Source organism: Ochotona princeps, chromosome 15 (assembly GCF_030435755.1).
Source record: "Ochotona princeps isolate mOchPri1 chromosome 15, mOchPri1.hap1, whole genome shotgun sequence".
NCBI lineage: Eukaryota > Metazoa > Chordata > Mammalia > Lagomorpha > Ochotonidae > Ochotona > Ochotona princeps.
This window is the reverse complement of record NC_080846.1, coordinates 13,286,342-13,298,764: the sequence shown is the minus strand read 5'-3', so window position 1 is coordinate 13,298,764 and position 12,423 is coordinate 13,286,342. Positions and strand designations below refer to the sequence as shown.

Below are 12,423 nucleotides of genomic sequence, written 5' to 3'. Positions count from 1 at the left end.
CAGGAAATGAGAGGCTGCAGGGAGAAGTAGAGTGGAGGAGGAAGTTAGGCCCTCTGGGGCTGTCCCTCCCCATCCCGGGAACACTCCCTGAACCCTTCAAATTGCCCTGCTACCCCTGGAGCATGTCTGTATAGCACCATATTGGGCCAGAAATTCTTAAAAGGTCCTGAATCTCATTCTCTCTGGGGAACCTTGTAGAAATGCATTTTAAGGCATGCACGATGAGAATCTCCATAGATGTCAGAATCAGTAAACTTTGCTCACCTACCATCCCAAAACTAACCCACACCTGGGCATCAGACTGGTTGAATCATGGGTTATGGAGCAACTTGGCAAACCCCTTTGAGTCACCCTACAAGGGTAATAAAACCTCCTTCATAGGAGTGTTGGAAAAAAAAAGAGAGAGAGAGAGAGAAAGGCATGTATGCACCATCCGGGTCACTGAGGCTGTCACAAGAAATCCTTCCTACCCATCTTGTCGTTTCCTTTTTGGAGTATAATGATCTGGAGTATATATAAATACAAATATATAGGATTAACTCAGGATTGCAGAGATTTTAGGAAAATACCAAATTAATCTTCCAGAATTTAAAATATTTGAGTAGTAGTAGTAGTAGTAGTAGAGAGACAATGAGTGAGTGAGTGAAAGAGAGAGAGAGCAAGAAAGAGAATGAGTAAGAATTTACTTTCCTAGTATCAAGCCCCAGATCTGTTTTTCGCTTTCTAAGGAAATGTAGGTTGGAGTGGCCATAGCATGATGGGCCTCCAGTTTCCACCTGTGTCACCCTTGAACCGTCTGGAGTCCTGAAAAGCCATGAGCAGGGCAAGGAGGGGACTCCACAGAGTCTCCACCCCAAGGCAGAGCTCACTGATGCTTACACCCTTCCAGGAGCTGAATCCTCCTCCTGTTGCAGGACTCTGGCTTGCTGAGGGTCATCTTGGACCCTATTCATACCCCAGTCACTGTCTTCTGGCCCACGGACAAAGCCCTCCAAGCTCTGCCTGCTGAGCAACAGGATTTCTTGTTCAGACAAGACAACAAGGACAGGCTGAAGGAGTATTTGAGCTTCCACGTGATCCGAGATTCCAAGGTACTGAAGTAGACCTCCCCCCTCCCCACCACCCACCGCAGCTATGATTTCATTTTTCTTGGTCTCACCTGAGGTCAACTGTGGTCCACAAAAATTTAAGGGAAAATTACAGAAGCACATCAGTTTTAAACTACAACCATTCAGAGTAGCATGAGGAGCATCTCATACCATGGACATGTGCCATTCCTTTGTCCAGCAGATCTCAGCTGTATATGCTATCCACACATCAGTCACTTGGCTGTCTTGGTAATGTGTCACCTCAATACTTGTCTTTAAGTGACCTTGTTTTACTTAGCAATGGTGCTACAGCACAAAAGCAGTGATGCTGGTACTTTTTTTATATTCTTATCATTGTTCTAGTTTACTAATAGCTATCACTAAGCTCCTACTGTGCCTAAAGGATAAATTGAACTTTATCATAAGTATGTATGGGTAGCAAAAACATAGTGTGTAAGGGTTGAGAGTTCTCTGGAGTTTCAGACACCCATGGGGGATCTTAGACCATTGCTCCCAGGAGTAAGGAAGGTGCCTGTATTTCGTTTAAATGCAAAATACTGAGTGCAGAATGACCCAGAAAATAATGTTTCCGAAATCCAGAAACAGCAACCTAGAGCCTCTCAGGGTGTCCTTGTCCCCACAATGAGATAAGGATCTCATCATCCCCTCTCCACCACATCCTCTTTAGACTGACCACAGTTAGTTGACTGTTGTAGCATACCATGCTATACTGCGTTTCTTGCACCTGCCAGTACCTGAGGGCATCCTCCCCTTTGGGACTGCAGGCCAGTTCTTGCTATCTCCTAGTTCACACAGCAGAATAGTTGCTAATGACGGGTCCCAGGATTTTCCAGATGGATGCGTTCTCTCCTGATTTCCAGAATGTCTAGACAAATGACTGGTTAATCCCGACGCTATGAGCTGTAAGCCCCGACCCAATCCACACAAGAAAAGCAAGAGGCTGGCAGGTGCATGGCAGCCATGCCTGTCCTCAGTCTAGGATCATGTCTCCCTCTGCATGTGAGTCTGTATACTCCACAATGCCAGATGCCCTCCCTTGGGCTCTCTCAAGGCACCTAGATCAGGTTCCCAGGGATGCTGGAAGACATTGTAACAAATGGGGGCTTAAAACACCAGAATCAGTCCTCTCACAATTCTGGATGTCAGAGATGCCAGGTTATGCCTTCTGGTGATTGCTGGCACTCATATCTGCTGCTCTGAGCTTGGGAGCTGAACTCTCCCACTGCCCACCCTTGTCGTCACATGGCTATCTTCTCCCTGTGTGTCTCAGTCATCATGTGGTAGTCTTTTTTTCCTGCATTCCTCTTGCATCAAGAGCCCCATCCTACTCCAGCATTCCCTCATTGTACCTTGTTACACCTGCAATGAACATATTTCTAAATCCAGTCACATTCAGAGGGAACTAAAGGACAAGGCTCCCACCCAATTTGCAGAACACAATCTAGCCCATAACAGCACCCCAGGCCACACTCCAGCTTCACTTACCCTTCCTCCCATTGGTTTCAGACACATACACAGTATCTCCCGGGGAGGCCCATGCACAGCAGGAGAAAGGGAGGTATGAGTGAAACCCAACCTGGTGCCTACCTGCTGCCTCTTGATCACATCTTCAGTCCCTTTAAAGCTGAAGTGCTCACAACCCACAGGAGAATTTTCATCCGACTTCGGCTTATGGACAGAGCACCATCACACCCTTGTCGGGCCCTGCTGTGCAGCACTCACACTTCACTGTTCCTCCTGCAGGTTTCAACTGTGGATCTGCCCAGTGCTGCAGCCTGGATGACCCTGCAAGGTTCCAAGCTGAGTGTGACGTGTGGAGGTGACGGTAACATTGTGAGTGTTTTCCCATGTGAGGCCCTTCCCCAGCCACCGCCCATCATGTTCCACCCCCGTTGACCACAAACTCACTTCCTCTCAGTGCCTTCAGAGGCATTTTTTCCTGAGAATACAGAGTGGACATGGAAACCTGCATGAATCCTGACCAGTACCTGCTGTCCCAGCAGGTGGAAGGAAACACCCTTACCTTGATAGGAAGAGGCTCCCCCTGATTGTCCTGCTCCCCCACTTTGGAGCATTTATTTACCAGTGTGAGAGATTTCAGGAAGCAGGACAGTGCACTGTGCTTCCATTTCCCCCCTTTCCAGCCCCACTGGAGCCTACCTGCAGCCCTCTCATGTCAATCACAGCCACCTGGGCTCCACCTGCCCAGGTCAGCAGAGGGGTCTGTGATGCTCACCTTTTCTGGTTGGTGCCTGAACAATCTCCCTTCCTATGATTTCATGTGATGAATGGGTTTGATAGGATTAGTTCCACAGCCTAAAACAGGAAAGCCAAAATGACAATGGCTTAAGTAGGTGAGGGTTTATTCTCACATGGAAGAAATGCAGAAGCAGCCAATCCAAACCTGGTGAGACTGCCCAGAGTGGGACGTCCTCTTTCTGCTTTGCAGCGCGTGATTAAGGCTGCACTCTCACCTCAGGGTCCGGCATGGGTGCTGGATCGCCAACCACTAGGCCCACTTCCTAAGCAAAAGGAAAGGCCAAAAGAATCTATTTCCCAGTTGAAATAATTCACTTCAGAGGGCTTTCCAATAAGTCCCACACACATTCTGCTTTCTGTGGTGTTTGAAATGGCAGGTGTTGTATATACACATATATGTGAATGTATCTTATTTCCACTTCCCATCAGCTTTTTTTTAAAGATTTATTTGTTTGTATTGGAAAGACATCAGATTTATGGAGAGGTGAGACAAAAAGATCTTCTGTCCATTGGTTCACTCCCCAACTGGCCGCAACAGCCGGAGCTGAGCTGAACTGAAAACAGGAGCTTCTTCCGTGTCTCCCATGTGGGTGCAGAGTCCCAAAGCTTTAGGCCACCCTCCATAGCCCTCCTAGGCCACAAGCAGGGAGCTGGATGGAAAGTGGAGCAGCCAGGACATGAACCAGTGCCTATATGGGAGGCCAGTGCTTGCAAAGCAAGGATTTAGCCACTAGCCATCAGGCCAGGCCCCAGGTGTTGTACTTAAACTGAATTTGAAGAGTCTTTGCATGCTTTCATCCCAGCTCCTGGAAAGCTATCCTAACACACTCACACTTTAAAATCACCTGTATTCTCTGAATAAAACAAAGTGGATGTCTACTGAGCAGGATGCAAGGGTGTACTTATTTTTTTTCTCCATGGTAAGGTAGCCTTCAAAGCACTTCACAGTGTGTTATTTAGTTTTATCTGTACAACAGCCCTATACATCAGGAATCATGAACTATATTACCAGTTGGGGGAATGGGGTGGGAAATTGGACCTCAGAGAAATTCAGTCACACCCCGTATAAGTAAACCCATCAGGCTTTAGCCAGTTTTCTGTTGTTCTTTCCACAGTGTCACACTATCTCCCTCCCATCAACGGAAGCTATGACTTAGCTTTTGCCTTCCCACAGAACTTGCTAAAAGCAAGATACATCTTGAGGGAAGAATCTAATCCATTTACCCACTGAATGATCTCAAGGAAGGAAATTCCAGGATTATTTTCAAGCACTAAATGAGATAATACATCCGGAGCTCAGCTTAGATAACACTTGCTACATGTGAAACAGGGAGCATTATTACTGTTATAAAATTCAAGTCCATTAGCTGTATAGCCTGGAAAGAAACTTGATGCCAAGTGAGGAAACTTGGTTACTGCACACGAAGCAAACCCATCAGCAAGTTTTTCCTGAGTGTCAACAAGGCCACTGCAGCCCCACTCAACACCGCACTGCAGGGCCAGGAGTGCAGGCCCCAGGCTGCCACTCACTGGCTGTGTAACACTGGGCACATTATTCAGCTTTGCACTGCCTAGTGTCCTACCGGGAAAATTGGTGCTCATGATAGTAACTACATCCCAGGGTTGTAGAGATGAAAAGAGTTTACATAGGTAAGGCACTCAGAACAGTACCTGCATATAATATGTGCTGTTTTTATCAAGATGAATGAATAGATGGGCTAACTTTCTTTTTGAGCTTTGTTTCATTTTAGTTCTTTGAGTCTTGTGTGTGCTGGCCACTTTCTGTATGGTCTGGGAAAAGAGAAAGTCTAACAAAACCTGTTGGCTTTCTCTCTCTCTCTCTCTCTCTCTCTCTCTCTCTCTGTCTCAGGGTGAACTCTTTCTGAATGGTCAAATGTGCAGAATTGTGCAGCGCGAGCTCTTGTTCGATCTGGGAGTGGCCTATGGCATTGATTGTCTGCTGATGGATTCCACCTTGGGGGGCCGCTGTGACACCTTCAAAACTTTTACTCTCTCAGTAAGTCCAAACCAAAGAACAACCCTGGTGATCCACTGTGAACTCACTGTGGTCTCCCTATGTGGGCCTTGAATATTTTTGCCCACCTGTCTGCCCACTCATCCATTTACTTATTCACCATTGAGAACACAGTTCTTGGATATCAATTGTGTGATAGTTTTTCTGCCATTTGTTTCACGTATCCATCCACTCATTCAACACACACTTTTTAAGCTTCTGTCAGATTAAATCGTATGAAACTGCCATACCTGACATTTGAGACCACAGAAATAGTAACTTTATATGATTCAACTTTTTTATAGGCCCCAGCCCTAAATATCTCTATTCATTTACCCATACATTGCTCTCATTACATTGACTGAATTTGGGACCTAAGCTATTCCAGGTGTTTTGTCATTCATGTACCATTTACTGTGTCTCACCTCTGAGCCAATTGCTTTGATCAGTGCTCATCTTAACCCCTCATCCCCACCCCCACAAAAATCCAATCATGGGAAGAGTCATCCACTTCAGTATAGATCAGGAAACTAAGTCTTAGAGAGGTGAAATGGCTTCACACAACAAAGTTTGCCATCAATGGATGGCAGTCCCTGATATCTCTTAGACATTCGATAAAGAACCCAAAAGTGTAGGGGACCAACCAGTCCGAGCAGGAGATGGAAGGGACTGTCCTTTCTGCTAAAGATTATGATCTTCTTAAGTTCCAAAGTCTATTCATATACATTGGCTGAATTAATCATTGTCCTCATTTATCTTCTGAAGATCAAGCAGCAGCAAAAAAATTGCCATCCCTATCTTACGCATCATAAAACTGAGAATTGAAGGGTACAAGTTATTGACCAAAACGATCACATCTAATTTCAAACGGAACAGATGCTGACATTCACATTTCTCAGTCACATGGCCCTGTCCTGCTGAATGGAGCACTTTGTTCCTTCAGAAAACTAATACAAAGTGTCGAGGTCCACAGCAAATCTTTAAAGTTCTCCACTATTAACTAATTATTAACCAAAGACATTTTCTTGTGTTTTCTAAGATTCTTGATTTTAAGTGTTTCTCTTCTGTATACCAGGGAGGTTGTGGGAGCTGCCTCAGTACCCCAAAATGTCCATCATGGAGCAAACCAAAGGTAATTATGGATGAAACAAAAATAATGTTTGAAGAGCCAAGGATATTTCATTGTATTTGTGGGGGTCTACAGGCATGTTGTATAAATGAAATCTATGACATTCCTCAGATAACCAAGCCAGTGGAGTGGAAGACACATATTCTTAGCCCAGGTAGCCATCAGTCCACTATTCATCTTCCAGAAACTATAGAAGTAAACCTAGTAGAAACTCCAATGATAAATATAATTATAGAAATAGTGATTACATTTTGGTAGCTGCTAGCCATATCCCAGGTATTACACTGAACCCTTTAGTCATTCTCCCTATCCCTATGTACACTTCACACAGGAGCAAAGGAGCCTCAGAGAACATACGTAATCCCAGGACCACTCAGCTGGTAATGAGCAAAAAGCTGGGATGAAAGCCAACCCAGACAGTCAGGTAGAGAAATGGATGAGCCAATGAAGTCTGGAATCCAGTAACTTCTAGCAAGTCATAGCCATCTACTAATTTTGCCATTTTAAAGAAGCTAATAGAAACTAGCATTATGCCATATCAGGTTAAACCACTACCTGTCAGGCTGACATCCCGCAGGGGCAGCAGTTGGTATTCCAACCGTTCCACTTCTGCACTCAACTGTCTGCCGATACACCTGGGAAAACTGCAGAAGATGGCCCAAGGACCCAGCACAGATCTTAGAGATCCAGAAGAGGCTCCTGGCTTCAGCCTGGCCCAGCATGCAGTTTTCAGGAAAAGTAAAGTAGTATAGCTATATATAAGTGGGTGGCTGGTACATAGGAAATTCTTATTCAATATTATTTCCTAAATTATTACAAAGTGATGCCCTTGCTATTCTACCAATAAAAGCACTAAAAAACACTTCTGTGATACAAATTATAACTCACACTCTCCTTGCTGAGGGTTGAGGATAACTATCCCATCCCTCCGCAAGCAACCCAGATGACTTGTAAATAGCACTGAATCTCAGAAAGTTCTTCCCTGTAAGACTGAGAAAAAAAATCTCCCATGGACTTTAATTCTGCCCTCTCCCCCTTCCAGTTGCTTCAACACTAGTAGCCTATCGACTCTCCTAAGAAAGAATTGGCTTCTATATTTTTATTATTTCTTTAAGAGACAGAGAGAGAAGGATATCTCCCATCTGCTGGTTCATGTCCCAAATGCCTGCAATACTTGGGGCTGGGCCAGGCTGAAACCAGGACCCAGGATCTCAGTCCAGTGTGAATGGCAGGGGTTCAAGCTCTAGAGTCATCACCTGCTCCCTCCCAAAGTGCATGTTAGTGGGAAGCTGGGATTTTAGAAGCAGAGCCAGAACTTTAACCCAAGTGTTCTACAGTGAGATGCAGGTGTGCCAGGCAACGACTTAACTACTATGCCAAATGCCCAGCCCAAAAAGAATTGCCTTCACAAAATATAATAAGGTTGGGCTCCTTGAGAGTTCTGTTTTCTCACTTAAGCAGGACCAGCATCTTCTACGAGAGATTGGACTAGAGTCCAAGTCCACGTGAGCGATAGTGATGGATTCATCTCCGCTCTTCCTTTAGGTAGCGAAGGACAAGTGTGAGTATCAGCTGCCGCAGTTGAAGAGAACCGTGCAAGGCTGCAAGCACCAGTGCACCCTGGTGATCCGGCTCCGCAGGTGCTGCAGAGGCTACTTCCTGCCAGACTGTCAGGGTGAGCGTGCTCTTGCTGTGCAGAGTGGGAAGTCCCAAGGTGACAGGAGCAATGCTGCTGCTAACAATACCCAGACAGAGCAATCGGTCTCCCTCCTTGAAGTGAGGGCCACTCAGAAAAATTGCTGTCATCCCTCAGGTGTGTTCACTGGTTCAGGTTTCCAGAATTGTCCCAGAGCGTCTATGGATTCTCACCACAGCAAAGGGTATGGTCAGTCAGCCGTCCTGTCATCCCCACTGCCAGTTGTCAGTCAGAGCTAAGAAAACTGGAAATCAGAGCAGGTTCCTTCCTCAGCCCAGATTGACTCAAATCCTGACCTCCAAATACAGTGTACATTCCAGTCTGACCCCTGCCAAGGTAGAATCCTATCAGATACATGGAGCAACTCTTCCAGAGACCAGGAGTTTATCCTAAGGGTGCACCAATACCCAGAGCCATGGTCTCTCCAAGGTAACAAATGTCAAAATCCACAGTGTGCTGACAAAGGCACTGGGCTGCTCTGGGCCTAGGAGACTAAGGCACTGTGTTGTCCTTTCTTCCAGCCTGCCCTGGAGGACCAGACACCCCATGCAACAACCGGGGCACCTGCGTCGATCACTACTCACCCACCAGACAGTGTGCATGCAACATTGGCTTCAATGGGACGGCATGTGAACTGTGCTTGCCAGGGAGATTTGGACCTGACTGTCACCGTATGTAGCACTGCCTCCTCAAGCTTCAGCCTGTTTTGTTGGCTGCACATTCCCTGTCTTCCTTCCCACATCACCCACTCCATTTGGAAGCTTTTTCCCTTTCTTCTGGCCACACACCCACCCTATCTGCTCCATCTGCCCCATCTGCTTTCTCCTCCTTGGTTGCATTCTAAGTTCCTATCCATGGAAAGAGCTTTGTGTGCCCTCTGGTTAACAGGCAAGCTGTAGCTGGACAACAGCCATTCGTTCAGTCATGGAACCAACATGTCATTGAGTCCTCATGAGTATTCCTAGCTAACATCTAGTGAGTGTCTCCTTTATGACACGTGTATGTATCATCCCATATATTCCTCCCAACAACCCTTTGGAGTAGGTCATGTTATGCTCGCCAAGGAGCAGAAGAAACCACAGTGTGAAGCTGAGATACGTATTGTCCAGAACACAGTGATTGTTCTAAGGGCCAGGGATGTGGTGGTTTGTGAAGACAGATAGGCCTAGGGACAAAATCCCAGTTATCAAAAAAGTTAAACAAATGAAAGTAGTTATATAGGATATAAAAAAAAAAAGAGTAGGTGGAGGCGTCAATAACAGACCCTGTTGTAGAAGAGCTCTCACCCTGGGAGTATTTGAGTGTAAAGACCTAGCAGAGAAGCAGCCAGGCATGACAGATCATGCAGGCCAATCATACTTAGTGCTTAGCTGGAAAGTTTTGTAACTCCACTGTCCAGCAATGGTACCCACTAGCCACAGGGGCTATTAAACACTGAAAATGGGTGCTAGTGGGGCTGAACTTGAAATTAGTTTACATTTACATAGCCACACCTGCCTACTGTACCAGCCGTTCAAACCGAAGGGTGAACAGGTGGTCAGAGAGTTGGCCAATGGGACCCCAGTACCCAGTAACTGGTGACACCTCACTTGGATCTGCTCTACAGCCTGCAACTGCTCCAAACACGGACAGTGCGACGATGGAATTGGCGGCTCCGGGCAGTGCCTCTGTGAAGCAGGGTGGACAGGCCGCTTCTGTAACACCCAGACAGGTTTGTCATGGGAGGGTCAGCCGCTGGCCACACTCAGCCACATAGCAGACCCCGCCAAGAGCACACACACACTACATTGCAAGGGTGTGGACACGGCTCTGAAGGTTACCTGGGAAAAGAATGACAAAGCATCTGCTTCCATCTCTACATGGAAACAATGATTTAGATGCAGATTCTGGGCTACAGGAAGGTGGCAGCTTGAAGGAGAGAAAGGCAAGATTTAGCTCAAACCCATGAAAGCAGCGTATCTTCTTGTACACTTAGAAAAGATCCCACCCAAAGCCAAGAACTGCAGGACCAGGCAAGGAGATGGCTCACTGTAGTGGCTCTTTGGGCCCAGATGGAGATTAACACGGAAGCTGGTGACTTCATAGCAAACATAGCCTTTTGTGTCCTCGAGATCTTGCCTTGAGCTTGACTCTGCCGCTTCCTAGATGAACAGCTTAGATAGCCCACACTTTCGGAGCCCTCACTTGTCTCCTGGAAGGAGCCTCACCCTGCCCATGCACAGAGTAGCCCCATCCAATCACCAAAGCTCCAGTCATCTCCCAAGCCTGGCTGTGAGATTTCTCCTCCAACTTGACCAGCTCCACCTGGGACCCCATGTCCTAGGGCCATAGGACTTATCAAGTTCACCCATGGTAGCCACATTTTTAAGGTGGAAGCTTACAGTTTGTTGCCATTAAAGCCTGCACATTTGCATGATGATCAGAGTAACACTGCAGAGTGATCCTTAATATTAAGGAGTCATTCTAACATCTCAGAATCTGCAGGCTGAGATGGACTCTAGCAACTTAGCCCATGCTCTGGCAAAATGGGGTACTTATGATACACAATGGCAGGTCGGAGAGTCTTAGAAAAACACCTCATACCCACAGTGGGTACAGCAGGATTGTCACTCCCCTCTTTTCATTTTTTGCAGCTTTTCCCCCAGTGTGTACGCCTCCTTGTTCAGCTCATGCCACCTGTAAGGAGAACAACACGTGCGAGTGCAACTTGAATTATGAAGGTGATGGTGTGACATGCACAGGTGAGTCCCCTTCCATGTGTGTGAAAGAGCATGTGGCACAGGAGAGGAGCAGGATGTGGTCAGAGCCCGGCTGCAGCCTGGCTCTTCAACTCCCTGCCTGAGCCACTTCAACAATGAACATGGCCCCCCTTCCTCCATGAGTCAGCTCATGATTGGCCCACCACCTTCCAAATTGAGGCTTTAAAATTAGTTTGCAAAAATAGAATGCACTTTATAATGGTCTAACTCCCCCAAGTAATTCAGTGTTTAGAAATTCGGAAGATGTACACCATGCTTTTTTAAATTTTTTTATTTATTTGAAATGATAAGGGATAGAGAGAGGGAGAAAAAGAACTCTTCCATCCACTGGTTCCTTCCCATTGGCTGCAAAAGCCAGATCTAGGTCAAGCCAAAGGCAGGAACCAAGAACTCCATCCTGGTTTCCTTTGTGGGTGATAGGGGTTAAAACACTCGGGCCATCTGCTACTGCCTTCTCAGGTGCATTTCAGCAGGGAGCTGGATCAGAAACAGACCAGCTGGGACACCAGTCAGCACTCTAATATGGGATGCCTGTGTTGCACATGGCAACATAACCCATGGTGCCACGACACCATCCCTGCACATGGTTATTTTTGTTAAGTTACATACTAGAACTGTGAGCATAGCAATGTCTTTGAAGAGTAGTGAAGATATAGGTTCAGCTGTGCAGACACCCAAATGAAGGGCACATCCATGGGGACATGTTTTTTTGAGTAAGAGGCATGTAAGTTTGAGGGAGGCATCCAGGACTGACCCAGAGTTTCGCTCTGAAAAGTCCCCTCCACCCCCAGAAACCAGAATCCTCCATCTTCCCACTCCACCATTGCTCACTTGCCAAGTCTGAGAAATCCATCCCTGTAGCCACGTCTCAGGCAATAGAATGGGAGAGAGAGGAATGAAACCAATCCCCTTCCCTTTAAGACCACAACATAAAGTTGCTAAAGTCAGATCTGCTTCTATTTCATTGGCTGGAACCTAATCATCTATCACATCTGACTGTAAGGGAACCTGCGAAATACAGTCTTTGGTGAGGCAGTCTTTTGGTGAGGACCTGGAAAAAATGTAAGACTATAGAAAGGGGGAGGGGGAAGGAAGAGTGTTAGGGAAAAGTTAGTACTCTTGACTGCATGTAATTCCTACCTTTTTCATGAATACATAAAGGAATGTGTTAGTGCCAATGTGCAAACATGGATGCTGCTGTTATCCGTGCTATGATGTTGGAGTCTGCTACAAGGCATTCTTGTGGGCCAGTGCTCAGCCACAGCAGGAAGGACCAAGCTCTGTTTCCACTCTGCCATCCTGAGAACGAAGCTTTTTATCTGCTTAGGTCTCAGGGTCTCACATGGCAGCCACAACTCCATGTACAAACACAGGCAGAGCAATCTGACAGACCCAGTACTGCTGAGGCTGATCGTTACTGAGTTGAAATTTGAAGGATTGGGAGAAAAGGGGGAGGC

The 12,423-nt window shown here is 46.5% G+C and overlaps 1 protein-coding gene across 2 annotated transcripts in view; it reads left to right on the top strand.

Annotated features, from left to right (window-relative positions):
- The window catches only part of STAB2 (stabilin 2), a 133,268-nt gene that overhangs the window by 106,434 nt on the left and 14,411 nt on the right, over nucleotides 1-12,423 (top strand). For both annotated transcript variants that reach the window (XM_058673667.1, XM_004589784.4), the window contains exons 52-59: nucleotides 915-1,091; nucleotides 2,853-2,942; nucleotides 5,239-5,385; nucleotides 6,458-6,514; nucleotides 8,057-8,186; nucleotides 8,729-8,878; nucleotides 9,814-9,918; nucleotides 10,841-10,948. In XM_058673667.1, the coding sequence (XP_058529650.1) occupies nucleotides 915-1,091; nucleotides 2,853-2,942; nucleotides 5,239-5,385; nucleotides 6,458-6,514; nucleotides 8,057-8,186; nucleotides 8,729-8,878; nucleotides 9,814-9,918; nucleotides 10,841-10,948 (964 nt within the window). The remainder of the gene's footprint in view (nucleotides 1-914; nucleotides 1,092-2,852; nucleotides 2,943-5,238; nucleotides 5,386-6,457; nucleotides 6,515-8,056; nucleotides 8,187-8,728; nucleotides 8,879-9,813; nucleotides 9,919-10,840; nucleotides 10,949-12,423) is intronic.